The sequence below is a fragment of the Oncorhynchus masou genome, unplaced genomic scaffold (assembly GCF_036934945.1).
Source record: "Oncorhynchus masou masou isolate Uvic2021 unplaced genomic scaffold, UVic_Omas_1.1 unplaced_scaffold_1176, whole genome shotgun sequence".
In the NCBI taxonomy this organism is placed as follows: domain Eukaryota; kingdom Metazoa; phylum Chordata; class Actinopteri; order Salmoniformes; family Salmonidae; genus Oncorhynchus; species Oncorhynchus masou.
In genome coordinates, this window is record NW_027001526.1 from 65,651 (window position 1) to 89,055 (window position 23,405).

The 23,405-nt window shown below is 45.2% G+C and overlaps 1 protein-coding gene across 1 annotated transcript in view; it reads left to right on the forward strand.

Annotated features, from left to right (window-relative positions):
• Nucleotides 1–23,405, forward strand: part of LOC135529523 (tubulin-specific chaperone D-like) — a 97,218-nt gene that overhangs the window by 21,657 nt on the left and 52,156 nt on the right. Inside the window, exons 5-14 of the mRNA XM_064958210.1 lie at nucleotides 515–600; nucleotides 6,512–6,592; nucleotides 9,109–9,182; nucleotides 10,566–10,683; nucleotides 11,073–11,133; nucleotides 15,045–15,067; nucleotides 15,286–15,380; nucleotides 15,962–16,038; nucleotides 18,923–19,004; nucleotides 19,197–19,315. Of these exons, the coding sequence (XP_064814282.1) occupies nucleotides 515–600; nucleotides 6,512–6,592; nucleotides 9,109–9,182; nucleotides 10,566–10,683; nucleotides 11,073–11,133; nucleotides 15,045–15,067; nucleotides 15,286–15,380; nucleotides 15,962–16,038; nucleotides 18,923–19,004; nucleotides 19,197–19,315 (816 nt within the window). The remainder of the gene's footprint in view (nucleotides 1–514; nucleotides 601–6,511; nucleotides 6,593–9,108; nucleotides 9,183–10,565; nucleotides 10,684–11,072; nucleotides 11,134–15,044; nucleotides 15,068–15,285; nucleotides 15,381–15,961; nucleotides 16,039–18,922; nucleotides 19,005–19,196; nucleotides 19,316–23,405) is intronic.

Genomic DNA, 23,405 nt, shown 5'->3' on the forward strand with positions numbered 1-23,405 from the left:
GTTCTCAACTGGCCGACCTGGTTAAATAAAGGTGTTCTCAACTAGTCTACCTGGTTAAATAAAGGTGTTCTCAACTGGCCGACCTGGTTAAATAAAGGTGTTCTCAACTAGCCTACCTGGTTAAATAAAGGTGTTCTCAATTGGCCGACCTGGTTAAATAAAGGTGTTCTCAACTAGCCTACCTGGTTAAATAAAGGTGTTCTCAACTAGCCTACCTGGTTAAATAAAGGTGTTCTCAACTAGCCTACCTGGTTAAATAAAAGTGGAATAAAAAAATTAAAAAACATTGACCGGTCAGGGAATCAGCCTCGTTGGTTTACTGATGGACACAGAGGTGTTGTGGTAACCTTGCCTGAGACCTGGAGATTTGTGTCAGCTCCCTGGTCTAATGCACAGGCTTTAGCTCAGCGGGCTAACAGGAGACCTGTGTTGGACCCCAGTCGGTCACACTGAACCCGCTGTTCTCTCGGTACAGAAAGTAAAACCATGTGATCCCTTGCCTCTCTGTCTCCAGGGCACGTTCCCCTACGGTATCGACATCGTAGTCGCAGCAGACTACTACGCTGTTGGGAACCTGAACAACTGTTACCTGTCCATCAGGTGAGTTAAAGATACTCGACAGAAGTTTGACCTCTAGGGGAGCTCTTGAGCCAAACGGGACCTCCTTAATAACGAGACACATTATGTTAACCAGGATGAATTACCTGACGCTTGAAAAAAGTCACTACCGAGAATGTGGGTACAATTTCATAATTGTCAACAGACAATTTGTTTGTTTTTTTAAATATTTGTTGTCTGTAAAATGTATTATGCGAGAAATAGTGTTGGAAACGCCTTTATGAGCAAATATACAGTACCATTCAAACGTTTGGACACGCCCACTCATTCCAGGGTGTGCCAAGAGTGTGCAAAGCTGTCATTAAGGCAAAGGGCGGCTACTTTGTTAATAAATAAATCAAAATATATTGTATATGAGATTTCTCACTTATTTTGGTTACTCATTGGTTCCATATTCTATTTAATAGTCTTTATGTCTTCTCTATTAATCTACAGTATGGAATATACTACGTGGCTCTGAGACCTCCATCCGCTGGTGGGGGCACTTCCCCACAATTCCCAACCAACCCCTCTCCGTTACACATCCTCCATTCATTTGAATGTGTTGACAGTTGGAGAATTTTTTTGGGCTGCACGACAGAATTTGATAAAGGTCAACGGTCCAATATTGTAGAACACTGCTGTGGTTACGTGTACACATTTAGGCTTTCTTCACAGAGGGTTGTGTCTTTAGAAACCATTTCCCTGTGTGTGAGGGGAGTCTACCTGGTGGTAGGAGTCTACCTGGTGGTAGGAGTTTACCTAGTGGTAGGAGTCTACCTGGTGGTAGCAGTCTACCTGGTGGTAGCAGTCTACCTGGTGGTAGAAGTCTACCTGGTGGTAGCAGTCTACCTGGTGGTGGTAGCAGTCTACCTGGTGGTAGGAGTCTACCTGGTGGTAGGAGTCTACCTGGTGGTAGTAGGAGTCTACCTGGTGGTAGTAGGAGTCTACCTGGTGGTAGCAGTTTACCTAGTGGTAGGAGTCTACCTGGTGGTAGCAGTCTACCTGGTGGTAGAAGTCTACCTGGTGGTAGCAGTCTACCTGGTGGTAGAAGTCTACCTGGTGGTAGCAGTCTACCTGGTGGTGGTAGCAGTCTACCTGGTGGTAGGAGTCTACCTGGTGGTAGGAGTCTACCTGGTGGTAGTAGGAGTCTACCTGGTGGTAGTAGGAGTCTACCTGGTGGTAGCAGGAGTCTACCTGGTGGTAGCAGGAGTCTACCTGGTGGTAGCAGGAGTCTACCTGGTGGTAGTAGGAGTCTACCTGGTGGTAGTAGGAGTCTACCTGGTGGTAGTAGGAGTCTACCTGGTGGTAGTAGGAGTCTACCTGGTGGTAGTAGGAGTCTACCTGGTGGTAGTAGGAGTCTACCTGGTGGTAGTAGGAGTCTTTCTGGTAGTAGGAGTCTACCTGGTGGTAGGAGTCTACCTGGTGGTAGCAGTCTACCTGGTGGTAGAAGTCTACCTGGTGGTAGCAGTCTACCTGGTGGTGGTAGCAGTCTACCTGGTGGTAGGAGTCTACCTGGTGGTAGGAGTCTACCTGGTGGTAGTAGGAGTCTACCTGGTGGTAGTAGGAGTCTACCTGGTGGTAGCAGTTTACCTAGTGGTAGGAGTCTACCTGGTGGTAGCAGTCTACCTGGTGGTAGAAGTCTACCTGGTGGTAGCAGTCTACCTGGTGGTAGAAGTCTACCTGGTGGTAGCAGTCTACCTGGTGGTGGTAGCAGTCTACCTGGTGGTAGGAGTCTACCTGGTGGTAGGAGTCTACCTGGTGGTAGTAGGAGTCTACCTGGTGGTAGTAGGAGTCTACCTGGTGGTAGCAGGAGTCTACCTGGTGGTAGCAGGAGTCTACCTGGTGGTAGCAGGAGTCTACCTGGTGGTAGTAGGAGTCTACCTGGTGGTAGTAGGAGTCTACCTGGTGGTAGTAGGAGTCTACCTGGTGGTAGTAGGAGTCTACCTGGTGGTAGTAGGAGTCTACCTGGTGGTAGTAGGAGTCTACCTGGTGGTAGTAGGAGTCTTTCTGGTAGTAGGAGTCTACCTGGTGGTAGGAGTCTACCTGGTGGTAGCAGTCTACCTGGTGGTAGGAGTCTACCTGGTGGTAGCAGTGGTCTACCTGCTGGTAGCAGGAGTCTACCTGGTGGTAGCAGGAGTCTACCTGGTGGTAGCAGGAGTCTACCTGGTGGTAGTAGGAGTCTACCTGGTGGTAGTAGGAGTCTACCTGGTGGTAGTAGGAGTCTACCTGGTGGTAGTAGGAGTCTACCTGGTGGTAGTAGGAGTCTACCTGGTGGTAGTAGGAGTCTACCTGGTGGTAGTAGGAGTCTACCTGGTGGTAGCAGTCTACCTGGTGGTAGTAGGAGTCTTTCTGGTAGTAGGAGTCTTTCTGGTAGTAGGAGTCTACCTGGTGGTAGGAGTCTACCTGGTGGTAGCAGTCTACCTGGTGGTAGGAGTCTACCTGGTGGTAGCAGTCTACCTGGTGGTAGCAGTCTACCTGGTGGTAGGGGTCTACCTGGTGGTGGTAGGAGTCTACCTGGTAGTGTTAGGAGTCTACCTGCTGATGGTAGGAGTCTACCTGCTGGTGGTAGGAGTCTACCTGCTGGTGGTAGGAGTCTACCTGGTGGTAGGAGTCTACCTGGTGGTGGTAGGAGTCTACCTGGTGGTGGTAGGAGTCTACCTGGTGGTGGCAGGAGTCTACCTGGTGGTAGTAGGAGTCTACCTGGTGGTAGTAGGAGTCTACCTGGTGGTGGTAGGAGTCTACCTGCTGGTGGTAGGAGTCTACCTGCTGGTAGTAGGAGTCTACCTGCTGGTAGTAGGAGTCTACCTGCTGGTAGTAGGAGTCTACCTGGTGGTAGTAGGAGTCTACCTGCTGGTAGTAGGAGTCTACCTGCTGGTAGTAGGAGTCTACCTGCTGGTAGTAGGAGTCTACCTGGTGGTAGTAGGAGTCTACCTGGTGGTGGTAGGAGTCTACCTGGTGGTGGTAGGAGTCTACCTGGTGGTGGTAGGAGTCTACCTGGTGGTGGTAGGAGTCTACCTGGTGGTGGTAGGAGTCTACCTGGTGGTGGTAGGAGTCTACCTGGTGGTGGTAGGAGTCTACCTGGTGGTGGTAGGAGTCTACCTGGTGGTGGTAGGAGTCTACCTGGTGGTGGTAGGAGTCTACCTGGTGGTGGTAGGAGTCTACCTGGTGGTGGTAGGAGTCTACCTGGTGGTAGTAGGAGTCTACCTGGTGGTGGTAGGAGTCTACCTGGTGGTGGTAGGAGTCTACCTGGTGGTAGGAGTCTACCTGGTGGTAGTAGTAGTATATGTTATACTACTCAGATCCACAGAACATAGCTGTACCATCTGGCCTTAGTCAAATTTAGCCTGCCACTTATATTGGAGAAGCATTTTCTTTGTAAAGGTGCATAGGACATGTCCTTTATGTTGAACCAGGGACGTGTTCTCCTCTTCTCAATGCATCGCTGACGTCTCGGGTATCTGAGCTGTCAAAGCCCTGCCTCTCTGCAGAATGTGACTGTCCCCGTAGGTGCCCTGAGGCCGTGTCACTGACTGCGTTTGAAATGGCATCCTATTCTCTACCTGCCCTTGTTTAACGTAGTGCACTAGAATGTCATTTCTTACTCAGCCCTGTCTCTCTGTAGAATGTGACTGTCACCATAGGTGCCCTATTCTCTACCGGCCCTTGTTTAACGTAGTGCACTAGAATGTCATTTCTGACTCAGCCCTGTCTCTCTGTAGAATGTGACTGTCACCATAGGTGCCCTATTCTCTACCGGCCCTTGTTTAACGTAGTGCACTAGAATGTCATTTCAGACCCAGCCCTGTCTCTCTGTAGAATGTGACTGTCACCATAGGTGCCCTATTCTCTACCGGCCCTTGTTTAACGTAGTGCACTAGAATGTCATTTCTGACTCAGCCCTGTCTCTCTGTAGAATGTGACTGTCACCATAGGTGCCCTATTCTCTACCGGCCCTTGTTTAACGTAGTGCACTAGAATGTCATTTCTGACTCAGCCCTGCCTCTCTGTAGAATGTGACTGTCACCATCCTAATCCTATGAGTGGCGTCTCTACCGCCACCGAGACTGTCAGAGGAAACATTCCTCCCATATCACAGAGTAAAACCTGTTGAAGAATGTAGCCTCGGGGGAGACCCACTACACTTCTGACTGCAGAAGCAGAGGCCCAAGATGTTGTTGAGGAAGTAAACAATCTGACAATATGTTCTGTAGGCTGACGCTGAATGTTGTTGAAAAGGAGCCTTCAAATAGCTGCGTCCAGTACTGTAGTTAGCTGTGTCCGGAACTATAGTTAGTTAGTTAGCTGTGTCCGGAACTGTAGTTAGTTAGTTGTGTCCGGTACTGTAGTTAGTTAGCTGGGTCCAGTACTGTAGTTAGTTAGTTGTGTCCGGTACTGTAGTTAGTTAGCTGAGTCCGGTACTGTAGTTAGTTAGCTGGGTCCAGTACTGTAGTTAGTTAGCTGGGTCCGGTACTGTAGTTAGCTGTGTCCGGAACTATAGTTAGTTAGTTAGTTGTGTCCGGTACTGTAGTTAGTTAGCTGGGTCCAGTACTGTAGTTAGTTAGTTGTGTCCGGTACTGTAGTTAGTTAGCTGAGTCCGGTACTGTAGTTAGTTAGCTGAGTCCGGTACTGTAGTTAGTTAGCTGGGTCCGGTACTGTAGTTAGTTAGCTGGGTCCGGTACTGTAGTTAGTTAGTTGTGTCCGGTACTGTAGTTAGTTAGTTGTGTCCGGTACTGTAGTTAGTTAGCTGGGTCCGGTACTGTAGTTAGTTAGCTGGGTCCGGTACTGTAGTTAGTTAGCTGGGTCCGGTACTGTAGTTAGTTAGCTGGGTCCGGTACTGTAGTTAGTTAGCTGGGTCCGGTACTGTAGTTAGTTAGCTGGGTCCGGTACTGTAGTTAGTTAGCTGGGTCCGGTACTGTAGTTAGTTAGCTGGGTCCGGTACTGTAGTTAGTTAGCTGGGTCCGGTACTGTAGTTAGCTAGCTGTGTCCGGTACTGTAGTTAGTTAGCTAGCTGTGTCCGGTACTGTAGTTAGCTGGGTCCGGTACTGTAGTTAGTTAGTTGGGTCCGGTACTGTAGTTAGTTAGTTAGCTGGGTCCGGTACTGTAGTTAGTTAGTTAGCTGGGTCCGGTACTGTAGTTAGTTAGTTAGTTAGCTGGGTCCAGTACTGTAGTTAGTTAGCTGGGTCCAGTACTGTAGTTAGTTAGTTAGTTGTGTCCGGTACTGTAGTTAGTTAGCTAGTGAACTGTTGTGTAAAACCCATTTATGGTGTCACACCAATACTTGTCTCAAATGCCTCTTTTATTTTGATTTTCCCCACAAGCCGACCGTTGTTCACCCTGTTATAACATTACCTGTAGTAGTAGTAGTAGTTATAGCATTACCTGTAGTAGTAGTAGTTATAACATTACCTGTAGTAGTAGTAGTAGTTATAACATTACCTGTAGTAGTAGTAGTAGTTATAACATTACCTGTAGTAGTAGTAGTAGTAGTAGTTATAACATTACCTGTAGTAGTAGTAGTAGTAGTAGTAGTCGTTATAACATTACCTGTAGTAGTAGTCGTTATAACATTACCTGTAGTAGTAGTAGTTATAACATTACCTGTAGTAGTAGTAGTTATAACATTACCTGTAGTAGTAGTAGTAGTAGTAGTAGTAGTAGTAGTAGTTATAACATTACCTGTAGTAGTAGTAGTAGTAGTTATAACATTACCTGTAGTAGTAGTAGTTATAACATTACCTGTAGTAGTAGTAGTAGTAGTAGTTATAACATTACCTGTAGTAGTGGTAGTAGTTGTTATTGCATTACCTGTAGTAGTAGTAGTAGTTGTTATAACATTACCTGTAGTAGTAGTAGTTGTTATAACATTACCTGTAGTAGTAAAATAGTAAACCTCTTGCCTTGTTCTCTTCAGTGTTTACATCGCCAGTTTCCCAGAATACACCAGGCCCATGATCGACCACTTGGTAGCCATGAAGATCAACCACTGGGACAGGTAAGGGCCTTTTCTGTCCTCATCCATGTCCTTTAGACTTTGATCAAATACTTTCAAATACCGTACTTGATTTAGTTTGCCCGTTACCATGGATCCAATGGAATAGTCCCAGAAGCTAAACCAATGGAATAGGCCCAGAAGCTAAACCAATGGAATAGGCCCAGAAGCTAAACCAATGGAATAGGCCCAGAAGCTAAACCAATGGAATAGGCCCAGAAGCTAAACCAATGGAATAGTCCCAGAAGCTAAACCAATGGAATAGTCCCAGAAGCTAAACCAATGGAATAGTCCCAGAAGCTAAACCAATGGAATAGTCCCAGAAGCTAAACCAATGGAATAGGCCCAGAAGCTAAACCAATGGAATAGGCCCAGAAGCTAAACCAATGGAATAGTCCCAGAAGCTAAACCAATGGAATAGTCCCAGAAGCTAAACCAATGGAATAGTCCCAGAAGCTAAACCAATGGAAAAGTCCCAGAAGCTAAACCAATGGAATAGGCCCAGAAGCTAAACCAATGGAATAGTCCCAGAAGCTAAACCAATGGAATAGTCCCAGAAGCTAAACCAATGGAATAGTCCCAGAAGCTAAACCAATGGAATAGTCCCAGAAGCTAAACCAATGGAATAGGCCCAGAAGCTAAACCAATGGAATAGGCCCAGAAGCTAAACCAATGGAATAGTCCCAGAAGCTAAACCAATGGAATAGTCCCAGAAGCTAAACCAATGGAATAGTCCCAGAAGCTAAACCAATGGAAAAGTCCCAGAAGCTAAACCAATGGAATAGTCCCAGAAGCTAAACCAATGGAATAGGCCCAGAAGCTAAACCAATGGAATAGGCCCAGAAGCTAAACCAATGGAGTAGGCCCAGAAGCTAAACCAATGGAATAGTCCCAGAAGCTAAACCAATGGAATAGTCCCAGAAGCTAAACCAATGGAATAGGCCCAGAAGCTAAACCAATGGAATAGTCCCAGAAGCTAAACCAATGGAATAGTCCCAGAAGCTAAACCAATGGAATAGTCCCAGAAGCTAAACCAATGGAATAGTCCCAGAAGCTAAACCAATGGAATAGGCCCAGAAGCTAAACCAATGGAATAGCCCCAGAAGCTAAACCAATGGAATAGGCCCAGAAGCTAAACCAATGGAATAGGCCCAGAAGCTAAACCAATGGAATAGGCCCAGAAGCTAAACCAATGGAATAGGCCCAGAAGCTAAACCAATGGAATAGGCCCAGAAGCTAAACCAATGGAATAGTCCCAGAAGCTAAACCAATGGAATAGGCCCAGAAGTGAAACCAATGGAATATTTTTTATTTTATTTTACCTTTATTTAACTAGGCAAGTCAGTTAAGAACAAATTCTTATTTTCAATGACGGCCTAGGAACAGTGGGTTAACTGCCTGTTCAGGGGCAGAACGACAGATTTGTACCTTGTCAGCTTGGGGGTTTGCCGCCCAGAAGACCCAGAAGCTAAACCAATGGAATAGTCCCAGAAGCTAAACCAATGGAATAGCCCCAGAAGCTAAACCAATGGAATAGCCTCAGAAGCTAAACCAATGGAATAGCCCCAGAAGCTAAACCAATGGAATAGCCCCAGAAGCTAAACCAATGGAATAGCCCCAGAAGCTAAACCAATGGAATAGCCCCAGAAGCTAAACCAATGGAATAGCCCCAGAAGCTAAACCAATGGAATAGCCCCAGAAGCTAAACCAATGGAATAGCCCCAGAAGCTAAACCAATGGAATAGCCCCAGAAGCTAAACCAATGGAATAGCACCAGAAGCTAAACCAATGGAATAGCCCCAGAAGCTCAACCAATGGAATAGCCCCAGAAGCTCAACCAATGGAATAGCCCCAGAAGCTCAACCAATGGAATAGCCCCAGAAGCTCAACCAATGGAATAGCCCCAGAAGCTAAACCAATGGAATAGCCCCAGAAGCTCAACCAATGGAATAGCCCCAGAAGCTAAACCAATGGAATAGCCCCAGAAGCTCAACCAATGGAATAGGCCCAGAAGCTAAACCAATGGAATAGCCCCAGAAGCTAAACCAATGGAATAGCCCCAGAAGCTAAACCAATGGAATAGCCCCAGAAGCTAAACCAATGGAATAGTCCCAGAAGCTAAACCAATGGAATAGGCCCAGAAGCTAAACCAATGGAATAGGCCCAGAAGCTAAACCAATGGAATAGCCCCAGAAGCTAAACCAATGGAATAGTCCCAGAAGCTAAACCAATGGAATAGGCCCAGAAAATAGTCCCAGAAGCTAAACCAATGGAATAGCCCCAGAAGCTCAACCAATGGAATAGCCCCAGAAGCTAAACCAATGGAATAGCCCCAGAAGCTAAATCAAGCACACCTCAAGTTAGTATTTGTCGTATGTGTTTGTCCCAAGTGGGATGTCCGTATGCCAGCCTGTTGCCATTAAAGCGTTGGTACTGTGTGTAGCCTAATAGAGTAGAAGCCAGTGTATGTAATGGAGAAAGAGGAATTCTCCTCTTCACGTGTATCTGTTGTTTTGCAGGGTGATTCGACAGCTAGCGACAAAGGCTTTGCATAATCTGACGCCTCAAGCACCTGATTATATGGCCACAACAGGTGAGCGATGTCATTGGTCCTGTTCCCTACCTGCTGTAACACAACACGTTGTCTTACTGTGGAATGGACTGGGTGTGTTCATCTGTAGTCACTGTGCCCTACCTGCTATAACACAACACGTTGTCTTACTGTGGAATGGACTGGGTGTGTTCATCTGTAGTCACTGTTCCCTACCTGCTCTAACACAACACGTTGTCTTACTGTGGAATGGACTGGGTGTGTTCATCTGTAGTCACTGTTCCCTACCTGCTCTAACACAACACGTTGTCTTACTGTGGAATGGACTGGGTGTGTTCATCTGTAGTCACTGTTCCTACCTGCTCTAACACAACACGTTGTCTTACTGTGGAATGGACTGGGTGTGTTCATCTGCAGTCACTGTTCCCTACCTGCTCTAACACAACACGTTGTCTTACTGTGGAATGGACTGGGTGTGTTCATCTGTAGTCACTGTTCCTACCTGCTCTAACACAACACGTTGTCTTACTGTGGAATGGACTGGGTGTGTTCATTTGTAGTCACTGTTCCCTACCTGCTCTAACACAACACGTTGTCTTACTGTGGAATGGACTGGGTGTGTTCATCTGTAGTCACTGTTGCCTACCTGCTGTAACACAACACGCTGTCTTACTGTGGAATGGACTGGGTGTGTTCATCTGTAGTCACTGTTCCCTACCTGCTCTAACACAACACGTTGTCTTACTGTGGAATGGACTGGGTGTGTTCATCTGTAGTCACTGTTCCCTACCTGCTCTAACACAACACGTTGTCTTACTGTGGAATGGACTGGGTGTGTTCATCTGTAGTCACTGTTCCCTACCTGCTCTAACACAACACGTTGTCTTACTGTGGAATAGACTGGGTGTGTTCATCTGTAGTCACTGTTCCCTACCTGCTCTAACACAACACGTTGTCTTACTGTGGAATGGACTGGGTGTGTTCATCTGTAGTCACTGTTCCCTACCTGCTCTAACACAACACGTTGTCTTACTGTGGAATGGACTGGGTGTGTTCATCTGTAGTCACTGTTCCTACCTGCTCTAACACAACACGTTGTCTTACTGTGGAATGGACTGGGTGTGTTCATCTGTAGTCACTACATCTGTCATGTTGCTATTGAATGATTTATGTGTTTATAATGAACACATAGAGAGAGATCAAAGGGCAATAGGCCAGATTTGAAACTGCCGATATCATAGACGTGTACCAGAGGCTGTGTCATTACAGGCAGACCAGCCTGGCCACAAAGCATACAGGTTATATTCAAATAAATGAACCACACACACAAACCTGTGCAGACTGTTGATGTTCTTGCAAAGAATGAAAAGACATACAATAATTGAGTTAAAATGACATTTTATATTTTGATGGTTGTATTTTCAGTTTTGCCTCAGCTGCTGCCCATAGCGCTGGGCATTGATCTCCACAGTCGCCATGGCGCCATTCTGGCATCTGCCGAGATCAGCCACGCCCTCTACAAGCTGGCCAATCAGAACAACAGGTACTGCAACCTCACCTGCCATGGTAACTGGTGCCATGGTAACTGGTGCCTGGTAACAGGTGCCTGGTAACAGGTGAATAACATGAGAATTAAACATAAGGAAACCCTCACACTGCTCTCGATAGAATCACTGCTCTTTAGTGAGTTTGATGATTCGTCTCATACGCAGAGCTTATTAAAGAGCAGTGTGTGGGTTTCTCTGTTTTGCATATCCATGACTTGACTTCCTGTTTTGACTGAAGCTCTTGGCTCCTATAAAGTCATAGGTCATTGACCGTCTCTATCTCTCTTGTAGACCCGACTGTGTGTGAGATATGTGCTGTCTGGGGGGTGTTGAACATTTCTGTTGTTCGCTGTGGACAGTAAAATTGTATTGTACTGGATTGTAGACCGGTGACAGAGCTCATCTCTTCAGACTGTGTGGATGGACTCAAGAGCATTCACCAGAGGGTTAGTTCACTTCTCGCTTGTTACACTGTCTCTGTCTCTCTCTCTTTCTCTCTGTCTCTCACTACCCCCACGTCTGTCTCTCACTACCCCCCGTCTGTCTCTCTCTCTCTCACTACCCCCCCGTCTGTCTCTCACTATCCCCCCCCGTTACTCTCTCTCTGTCACTACCCCCCGTCTGTCTCTCACTACCCCCACATCTGTCTCTCTCTGTCTCTCACTACCCCCCCGTCTGTCTCTCACTACCCCCACGTCTGTCTCTCTCTGTCTCTCACTACCCCCCGTCTGTCTCTCACTACCCTCCCGTCTGTCTCTCACTACCCCCCCGTCTGTCTCTGTCTCTCTCTGTTTCTCACCCCCCCCCCCCCGTCTGTCTCTCTCTGTCTCTCACTACCCCCCGTCTGTCTCTCACTACCCTCCCGTCTGTCTCTCACTACCCCCCTGTCTGTCTCTCTCTGTCTCTCACTACCTCCCCCTGTCTGTCTCTCTCTGTCTCTCACTACCCCCGTCTCTCTCTCACTACCCCCCCGTCTGTCTCTCACTACCCCCGTCTGTCTCTCACCTCCCCCGTCTGTCTCTCACTACCCCCCCGTCTGTCTCTCACTACCCCCCGTCTGTCTCTCACTACCCCCCGTCTGTCTCTGTCTCTCTCTGTTTCTCACTACCCCCCGTCTGTCTCTCTCTGTCTCTCACTACCCCCGTCTGTCTCTCTCTGTCTCTCACTACCCCCCGTCTGTCTCTCTCTGTCTCTCACTACCCCCGTCTCTCTCTCACTACCCCCCATCTGTCTCTCTCTACCCCCCGTCTCTCTCTCACTACCCCCATCTGTCTCTCACTACCCCCACGTCTGTCTCCCACTACCCACCCGTCTGTCTCTCACTACCCCTGTCTGTCTCTCTCTCTCACTACCCCCCACCCCGTCTCTCTCACTACCCCCCGTCTGTCTCTCACTACCCCCCGTCTGTCTCTCACTACCCCCCCCGCCTGTCTCTCACTACCCCACCCGTCTGTCTCTCACTACCCCCCCGTCTGTCTCTCACTACCCCCCCGTCTGTCTCTCACTACCCCCGTCTGTCTCTCACTACCCCCCGTCTGTCTCTCACTACCCCCCGTCTGTCTCTGTCTCTCTCTGTTTCTCACTACCCCCCGTCTGTCTCTCTCTGTCTCTCACTACCCCCCCCCGTCTGTCTCTCTCTGTCTCTCACTACCCCCCGTCTCTCTCTCACTACCCCCCATCTGTCTCTCTCTGTCTCTCACTACCCCCACGTCTGTCTCCCACTACCCACCCGTCTGTCTCTCACTACCCCCGTCTGTCTCTCTCTCTCACTACCCCCCCCACCCCGTCTCTCTCACTACCCCCCTTCTGTCTCTCACTACCCCCCCGTCTGTCTCTCACTACCCCCCCCCGCCTGTCTCTCACTACCCCACCCGTCTGTCTCTCACTACCCCCCGTCTGTCTCTCACTACCCCCGTCTGTCTCTCACTACCCCCCGTCTGTCTCTCACTACCCCCCGTCTGTCTCTCACTACCCCACCCGTCTGTCTCTCTCTGTCTCTCACTACCCCCCGTCTCTCTCTCACTACCCCCCCCATCTGTCTCTCTCTGTCTCTCACTACCCCCACGTCTGTCTCCCACTACCCACCCGTCTGTCTCTCACTACCCCCGTCTGTCTCTCTCTCTCTCACTACCCCCCACCCCGTCTGTCTCTCACTACCCCCCGTCTGTCTCTCACTACCCCCCCCGTCTGTCTCTCACTACCCCACCCGTCTGTCTCTCACTACCCCACCCGTCTGTCTCTCACTACCCCCCCGTCTGTCTCTCACTACCCCCCGTCTGTCTCTCACTACCCCACCCGTCTGTCTCTCACTACCCCACCCGTCTGTCTCTCACTACCCCCCGTCTGTCTCTCACTACCCCCCGTCTGTCTCTCACCTCCCCCCCGTCTGTCTCTCACTACCCCACCCGTCTGTCTCTCACTACCCCCCGTCTGTCTCTCACTACCCCCCGTCTGTCTCTCTCACTACCCCCCATCTGTCTCTCACTACCCCCCGTCTGTCTCTCACTACCCCCGTCTGTCTCTCACTACCCCCCGTCTGTCTCTCTCTGTCTCTCACTACCCCCCCGTCTGTCTCTCACTACCCCCGTCTGTCTCTCACTACCCCCCTCTGTCTCTCACTACCCCCGTCTCTCTCTCACTACCCCCGTCTCTCTCTCACTACCCCCCGTCTCTCTCTCACTACCCCCGTCTGTCTCTCACTACCCCCCGTCTGTCTCTCTCTGTCTCTCACTACCCCCCGTCTGTCTCTCACTACCCCCCGTCTGTCTCTCACTACCCCCCCGTCTGTCTCTCACTACCCCCCCGTCTGTCTCTCACTACCCCCCCGTCTGTCTCTCACTACCCCCGTCTGTCTCTCACTACCCCACCCGTCTGTCTCTCACTACCCCCGTCTGTCTCCTCACTACCCCCCGTCTGTCTCTCACTACCCCCGTCTGTCTCTCACTACCCCCGTCTGTCTCTCACTACCCCCCGTCTGTCTCTCTCTGTCTCTCACTACCCCCCGTCTGTCTCTCACTACCCCCGTCTGTCTCTCACTACCCCCGTCTGTCTCTCACTACCCCCCGTCTCTCTCTCACTACCCCCCGTCTCTCTCTCACTACCCCCCGTCTGTCTCTCACTACCCCCCGTCTGTCTCTCTCTGTCTCTCACTACCCCCGTCTGTCTCTCACTACCCCCTCTGTCTCTCACTACCCCCGTCTGTCTCTCACTACCCCCGTCTGTCTCTCACTACCCCCCGTCTGTCTCTCACTACCCTCCCGTCTGTCTCTCACTACCCCCCGTCTGTCTCTCACTACCCCCGTCTGTCTCTCACTACCCCCCGTCTGTCTCTCACTACCCCCACGTCTGTCTCTCACTACCCCCGTCTGTCTCTCACTTCCCCCACGTCTGTCTCTCACTACCCCCGTCTGTCTCTCTCTGTCTCTCACTACCCCCCGTCTGTCTCTCTCTGTCTCTCATTACCCCCCATCTGTCTCTCACTACCCCCCGTCTGTCTCTCTCTGTCTCTCACTACCCCCACGTCTGTCTCTCATTACCCCCCATCTGTGTCTCACTACCCCCGTCTGTCTCTCTCTGTCTCTCACTACCCCCCCCCCGTCTGTCTCTCTCTGTCTCTCACTACCCCCCATCTGTCTCTCTCTCTTTCTCTCTGTCTCTCACTACCCCCGTCTGTCTCTCTCTGTCTCTCACTACCCCCCCATCTGTCTCTCTCTCTTGCCCTCTTTCTCTCCTTCAATGTCTTTTCACTCACATACATGTTGTCTCAAGTGTTGACCATTCACCTGAGTCAGTTGTACCAACGTAGGTACCTGTTAATGTTGTCAATTTCCTGAGTCAGTTGTACCAACATAGGTACCTGTTAATGTTGTCTGTTGGTACAACTGACTCACTGAGATAGACAACAGGTACATGTACCTATGTTGGTACAACTGACTCACTGAGACAGACAACAGGTACATGTACCTATCTCAGTGAGTCAGTTGTACCAACATAGGTACATGTTAATGTTGTGTTTTAGAGTTGTAAATCACCAGTCTGTTCATCTCTAAACATGTCGTCATGTTGTTGTGTTGTTGTGTTGTAAATCACCAGTCTGTTCGTCTCTAAACATGTCGTCATGTTGTTGTGTTGTAAATCACCAGTCTGTTCATCTCTAAACATGTCGTCATGTTGTTGTGTTGTAAATCACCAGTCTGTTCGTCTCTAAACATGTCGTTGTGTCATCATGTTGTTGTGTTGTTGTGTTGTAAATCACCAGTCTGTTCGTCTCTAAACATGTCGTCATGTTGTCATGTTGTTGTGTTGTAAATCACCAGTCTGTTCGTCTCTAAACATGTCGTTGTGTTTTGTCTTCCAGCTGTTTGACAGAAAGCAGTACAGGTCAGCACTGTTACTTTATTTATTTATTTTGTTTCCTCATTTTCCTCATTATTTTCTTATTATTTTTTAGACTGTTTCTTCTTCTTCTTCTTATTTATTTATTTATTTATTTTTAAATGGAATATCCTCTTTAAGGTGTCAGACCAATATGTTGTGCGACCTCAACAAATATTTGTTGTTGTTGTTGTTGTTGTTGTTGTTGTGTCCTGTCTGTGTAGGGGTTTTGGTGGTGAGCTGATGAGGCCTGCAGTCTGTTCTCTCATTGAGAACATGTCCCTCTCCAAGATGCCGTTCAGGGACGACCCTGTCATCAGTGAGTTTTCGTAACATTGATATTCAGACCGTAGCTGAATGATTACTCCATCTAACAGGGTTCCCCAATCGATGACCCACGGGCCAAATTCATCCCGCGGGGGATTTGATGTGTTTTCAGAGATGGGATAATGGATAATGGACAAACCACATCCTACCGTTAGAGCCAGGAGGGACAGTGTCTGTACTGTTCAGACCAGTGACACGTCATAACAGAGTTAACCCTGTCTGTTTCAGCTGGCTGGCAGTGTCTGTACTGTTCAGACCAGTGACACGTCATAACAGAGTTAACCCTGTCTGTACTGTTCAGACCAGTGACACGTCATAACAGAGTTAACCCTGTCTGTACTGTTTAGACCACTGACACATCATAACAGAGTTAACCCTGTCTGTACTGTTCAGACCACTGACACATCATAACAGAGTTAACCCTGTCTGTTTCTGCTGGCTGACAGTGTCTGTACTGTTTAGACCACTGACACATCATAACAGAGTTAACCCTGTCTGTTTCAGCTGGCTGGCAGTGTCTGTACTGTTCAGACCAGTGACACATCATAACAGAGTTAAACCTCTCTGTTTCAGCTGGCTGGCAGTGGCTGATAGACGACACCTTGAAGAGCCTCCACCTCATCTCAGCTGGACCGAGGGACGGAATCAAGGTACAGTAGAGCATTCTACATCCTTTTCCCCCTAACCATTAACTAACCACTAACCCTAACCACGAACCCTAACCGTTAACTAACCCTAACCACAAACCCTAACCATTACCTTAACTAACCACTAACCCTAATCACGAACCCTAACCATTAACTAACCACGAACCCTAACCACGAACCCTAACCATTAACTAACCACTAACCCTAAACACGTACCCTAACCATTAACTAACCCTAACCACGAACCCTAACCATTAACTAACCACTAACCCTAAACACGAAGCCTAACCATTAACTAACCACTAACCCTATCCACGATCCCTGACCATTACCTAACCACTAACCCTAACCACGAACCCTAACCATTAACTAACCCTAACCACAAACCCTAACCATTACCTTAACTAACCACTAACCCTAAACACGAACCCTAACCATTAACTAACCACTAACCCTAACCACGAACCCTGACCATTACCTAACCACTAACCCTAACCACGAACCCTAACCATTAACTAACCCTAACCACAAACCCTAACCATTACCTTAACTAACCACTAACCCTAACCACGAACCCTAACCATTAACCAACCACTAACCCTAACCATTACCTTAACCCTAACCACGAACCCTAACCATTACCTTAACTAACCACTAACCCTAACCATTACCTTAACCCTAACCACTAACCCTAACCATTACCTTAACTAACCCTAACCATTACCTTAACCATAACCTTAACTAACCCCAACCATTACCTTAACCCTAACCATTACCTTAACCACTAACCCTAACCATTACCTTAACCATTAACTTAACCCTAACCATTATCTTAACCCTAACCATTACCTTAACCATTACCTTAACCCTAACCACTAACCCTAACCTTAACCCTAACCATTACCTTAACCATAACCATTACCTTAACCATTACCTTAACCATTACTTTAAACATTACCTTAACCATTACCATAACCACAACCATAACCCTAACCACTAACCCCAACCATTACCTTAACCCTAACCATTACATTAACCACTAACCCTAACCATTACCTTAACCATTAACTTAACCCTAACCATTATCTTAACCCTAACCATTACCTTAACCATTACCTTAACCCTAACCACTAACCCTAACCATTACCTTAACCATAACCATTACCTTAACCTTAACCATTACCTTAACCATAACCATTACCTTAACCATTACCCTAACCATTACTTTAAACATTACCTTAACCATTACCATAACCCTAACCCCTAACCATAACCTTAACCCTAACCACTAACCCTAACCATTACCTTAACCCTAACCATTACCCTAACCATTACCTTAACACTAACCACTAACCCTAACCATTACCTTAGCTAACCACTAACCTTAACCATTACCTTAACTAACCACTAACCTTAACCATTACCTTAACTTACCACGAACCCTAACCATTACCTTAGCCCTAACCCTAACCATTACCTTAACCCTAACCACTAACCCTGACCATTACCTTAACCATTACCTTAAACCTAACCACTAACCCTAACATTACCTTAACCCTAACCCCTAACCATTACCTTAACCCTAACCACTAACCCTAACCATTACCTTAACCCTAACCATTACCTTAGCCCTAACCACTAACCCTAACCATTACCTTAGCCCTAACCATTACCTTAACCATTACCTTAACCCTAACCATGACCTTAACCCTAACCATTACCTTAACCCTAACCATTACCTTAGCCCTAACCATTACCTTAACCATTACCTTAACCCTAACCATTAACCACTGAGGTCCTGAGCGCTCTGGAGCAGGTTTTCATCAAGTGTGTCTCTGTACTTTGCTCCGTTCATATTTGCCTCGATCCTGACTAGTCTCCCGCTCCCTGTCGCTAGAAAACACCCCCACAGCATGATGCTGCCACCACCATGCTTCACCGTAGGGATGGTGCCAGGTTTCCCCCAGACGTGATGCTTGGCATTCAGGCCAAAGAGTTAAATCTTGGTTTCATCAGACCAGAGAATCTTGTTTCTCATGGTCTGAGAGTCTTTAGGTGCCTTTTGGCAAATTCCAAGTGGGCTGTCATGTGCCCTTCACTGAGGAGCAGCTTCCATCTGGCCACTCTAACATAAAGGCCTGATTGATGGAGTGCTGCAGAGATGGTTGTCCTTCTGGAAGGTTCTCCCATCTCCACAGAGGAACTCTGGAGCTCTGTCAGAGTGACTATCGGGTTCATGGTCACCTCCCTGACCAAGGCCCTTGTCCCCAGATTGCTCAGTTTGGCCGGGAAGCCAGTTCTAGGAAGAGTCTTGAGGGTTCCAAACTTCTCCTATTTAAGAATGATGGAGACCACTGTGATCTTGGGAACCTTCAATGCTACACAGTTTTTTTTGGTACCCTTCCCCAGATTTTGTGGCTCGACACAATCCTGTCTCGGAGCTCCATGGACAATTCCTTCAACCTCATGGCTTGGTTTTTGGGTCTGACATGCACTGTCAACTGTGGGACCTTATATAGACAGGCGTGTGCCTTTCCTAATGATGACCAATCAATTGAATTTACCACCAGTGGGCTCGAATGAAACATCTAAAGGATGATCAATAGAAACAGGATGTAGCTGAGCAAAATGTCAAGTCTCATAGCAAAGGGTCTGAATACTTATTTAAATATGACATTTAAGTAAAAAATATATGTAAATTTGCTAACATTTCTATAAACCTGTTTTCGCTTTGTCGGTATGAGGTATTGTGTTTAGATTGCTGAGTATTTTTATTTATTTAATACATTTTAGAGTAAGGCTGTAACATAACAGAATGTGGAAAAAGTCAAGGGGTTTGAATACTTTGTAGAATGGTTAATGTGTAATGTGGTCCTCCCCCCTATAGGAGGCAGCGGTGTCAGCTCTGGCAGCTTTGTGTGAGCAGTACTACCAGCCCCAGCCAGGCGTGGCTGACCCCCAGATGCAGGGTGAGGAGCACTGTACCAGGGGCCAGGGAGCGCCATTAGAATGCTTCATAAAAACTAGCCATACCTAACACGTGTGTGTGTGTGTGTGTGTGTGTGTGTGTGTGTGTGTGTGTGTGTGTGTGTGTGTGTGTGTGTGTGTGTGTGTGTGTGTGTGTGTGTGTGTGTGTGTGTGTGTGCTCGTGCTTTGTGTAGAGGTCCTGGTGTCCCAGTATATAGCAGGGTTAAAGAGTACAGAGGTATTGACCAGATGTGGCAGTGCACTGGCCCTGGGTTCTCTACCAAGGTTCATGATCCATGGAAAACTACACCAGGTACTCTACACCTGTTAGTTAATTACACTACACCTGTTAGTTAACAACACCTGTTAGTTAATTACACTACACCTGTTAGTTAATTACACTACACCTGTTAGTTAATAACACCTGTTAGTTAGTAACACCTGTTAGTTAATAACACTATACCTGTTAGTTAATTACACTACACCTGTTAGTTAATAACACCTGTTAGTTAATTACAATACACCTGTTAGTTAATAACACTACACCTGTTAGTTAATAACACCTGTTAGTTAATTACACTACACCTGTTAGTTAATTACACTACACCTGTTAGTTAATAACACCTGTTAGTTAGTAACACTACACCTGTTAGTTAATAACACCTGTTAGTTAATAACACCTGTTAGTTAATAACACCTGTTAGTTAATTACACTACACCTGTTAGTTAATAACACCTGTTAGTTAATAACACTACACCTGTTAGTTAACAACACCTGTTAGTTAGTAACACCTGTTAGTTAGTAACACCTGTTAGTTAGTAACACCTGTTAGTTAGTAACACCTGTTAGTTAGTAACACCTGTTAGTTAATAACACCTGTTAGTTAGTAACACCTGTTAGTTAGTAACACCTGTTAGTTAGTAACACCTGTTAGTTAGTAACACCTGTTAGTTAGTAACACTACACCTGTTAGTTAATAACACCTGTTAGTTAATAACACCTGTTAGTTAATAACACCTGTTAGTTAATAACACTACACCTGTTAGTGAATTACACTACACCTGTTAGTTAATTACACCTGTTAGTTAATTACACTACACCTGTTAGTTAATTATACTACACCTGTTAGTTAATTACACTACACCTGTTAGTTAATAACACCTGTTAGTTAATAACACCTGTTAGTTAGTAACACCTGTTAGTTAATAACACCTGTTAGTTAGTAACACCTGTTAGTTAGTAACACTACACCTGTTAGTTAATAACACCTGTTAGTTAATAACACCTGTTAGTTAATAACACTACACCTGTTAGTGAATTACACTACACCTGTTAGTGAATTACACTACACCTGTTAGTTAATTACACCTGTTAGTTAATTACACTACACCTGTTAGTTAATTATACTACACCTGTTAGTTAATTACACTACACCTGTTAGTTAATAACACCTGTTAGTTAATAACACCTGTTAGTTAGTAACACCTGTTAGTTAGTAACACCTGTTAGTTAATAACACCTGTTAGTTAGTAACACCTGTTAGTTAGTAACACTACACCTGTTAGTTAATAACACCTGTTAGTTAATAACACCTGTTAGTTAATAACACTACACCTGTTAGTGAATTACACTACACCTGTTAGTTAATTACACCTGTTAGTTAATTATACTACACCTGTTAGTTAATTATACTACACCTGTTAGTTAATAACACCTGTTAGTTAATAACACCTGTTAGTTAATTACACTACACCTGTTAGTTAATTACACTACACCTGTTAGTTAATAACACCTGTTAGTTAATAACACCTGTTAGTTAATTACACTACACCTGTTAGTTAATAACACTACACCTGTTAGTTAGTAACACTTGTTAGTTAGTAACACCTGTTAGTTAATTACACTACACCTGTTAGTTAATTACACTACACCTGTTAGTTAATAACACCTGTTAGTTAGTAACACTACACCTGTTAGTTAATAACACCTGTTAGTTAATAACACCTGTTAGTTAGTAACACCTGTTAGTTAATAACACCTGTTAGTTAATAACACCTGTTAGTTAGTAACACCTGTTAGTTAGTAACACCTGTTAGTTAGTAACACCTGTTAGTTAATAACACCTGTTAGTTAATAACACCTGTTAGTTAATAACACCTGTTAGTTAGTAACACCTGTTAGTTAGTAACACTACACCTGTTAGTGAATTACACTACACCTGTTAGTGAATTACACTACACCTGATAGTTAATTACACTACACCTGTTAGTTAATTACACTACACCTGTTAGTTAATAACACCTGTTAGTTAGTAACACCTGTTAGTTAGTTACACTACACCTGTTAGTTAGTAACACTGCACCTGTTAGATAGTAACACCTGTTAGTTAGTAACACTGCACCTGTTAGTTAATAACACCTCTTAGTTAGTAACACTGCACCTGTTAGTTAGTAACACCTGTTAGTAACACTGCACCTGTTAGTTAATAACACCTCTTAGTTAGTAACACTGCACCTGTTAGTTAATAACACCTGTTAGTTAATTACACCTGTTAGTTAGTTACACCTGTTAGTTAGTTACACCTGTTAGTTAGTTACACCTGTTAGTTAGTTACACTACACCTGTTAGTTAGTACCACCTCTTAGTTAGTAACACTACACCTGTTAGTTAATAACACCTGTTAGTTAATAACACTACACCTGTTAGTTAATTACACCTGTTAGTTAGTAACACTACACCTGTTAGTTAATAACACCTCTTAGTTAATTACACTACACCTGTTAGTTATTAACACTACACCTGTTAGTTAATAACACCTGTTAGTTAATAACACCTGTTAGTTAGTTACACCTGTTAGTTAGTAACACCTGTTAGTTAGTAACACTACACCTGTTAGTTACAAACACCTGTTAGTTAATAACACCTGTTAGTTAGTAACACCTGTTAGTTAGTAACACCTGTTAGTTAGTAACACCTGTTAGTTAGTAACACTACACCTGTTAGTTAATAACACCTGTTAGTTAATAACACCTGTTAGTTAATAACACCTGTTAGTTAATAACACCTGTTAGTTAGTAACACTACACCTGTTAGTTAATAACACCTGTTAGTTAATTACACTACACCTGTTAGTTAGTAACACCTCTTAGTTAGTAACACTACACCTGTTAGTTAATAACACCTGTTAGTTAATAACACTACACCTGTTAGTTAATTACACCTGTTAGTTAGTAACACTACACCTGTTAGTTAATAACACCTCTTAGTTAATTACACTACACCTGTTAGTTATTAACACTACACCTGTTAGTTAATAACACCTGTTAGTTAATAACACCTGTTAGTTAATTACACTACACCTGTTAGTTAATTACACTACACCTGTTAGTTAATAACACCTGTTAGTTAATAACACCTGTTAGTTAATTACACTACACCTGTTAGTTAATAACACTACACCTGTTAGTTAGTAACACTTGTTAGTTAGTAACACCTGTTAGTTAATTACACTACACCTGTTAGTTAATTACACTACACCTGTTAGTTAATAACACCTGTTAGTTAGTAACACTACACCTGTTAGTTAATAACACTACACCTGTTAGTTAGTAACACTTGTTAGTTAGTAACACCTGTTAGTTAATTACACTACACCTGTTAGTTAATTACACTACACCTGTTAGTTAGTAACACCTGTTAGTTAATAACACCTGTTAGTTAGTAACACCTGTTAGTTAGTAACACCTGTTAGTTAGTAACACCTGTTAGTTAATAACACCTGTTAGTTAATAACACCTGTTAGTTAATAACACCTGTTAGTTAGTAACACCTGTTAGTTAGTAACACTACACCTGTTAGTGAATTACACTACACCTGTTAGTGAATTACACTACACCTGATAGTTAATTACACTACACCTGTTAGTTAATTACACTACACCTGTTAGTTAATAACACCTGTTAGTTAGTAACACCTGTTAGTTAGTTACACTACACCTGTTAGTTAGTAACACTGCACCTGTTAGATAGTAACACCTGTTAGTTAGTAACACTGCACCTGTTAGTTAATAACACCTCTTAGTTAGTAACACTGCACCTGTTAGTTAGTAACACCTGTTAGTAACACTGCACCTGTTAGTTAATAACACCTCTTAGTTAGTAACACTGCACCTGTTAGTTAATAACACCTCTTAGTTAGTAACACTGCACCTGTTAGTTAATAACACCTGTTAGTTAATTACACCTGTTAGTTAGTTACACCTGTTAGTTAGTTACACCTGTTAGTTAGTTACACCTGTTAGTTAGTTACACTACACCTGTTAGTTAGTACCACCTCTTAGTTAGTAACACTACACCTGTTAGTTAATAACACCTGTTAGTTAATAACACTACACCTGTTAGTT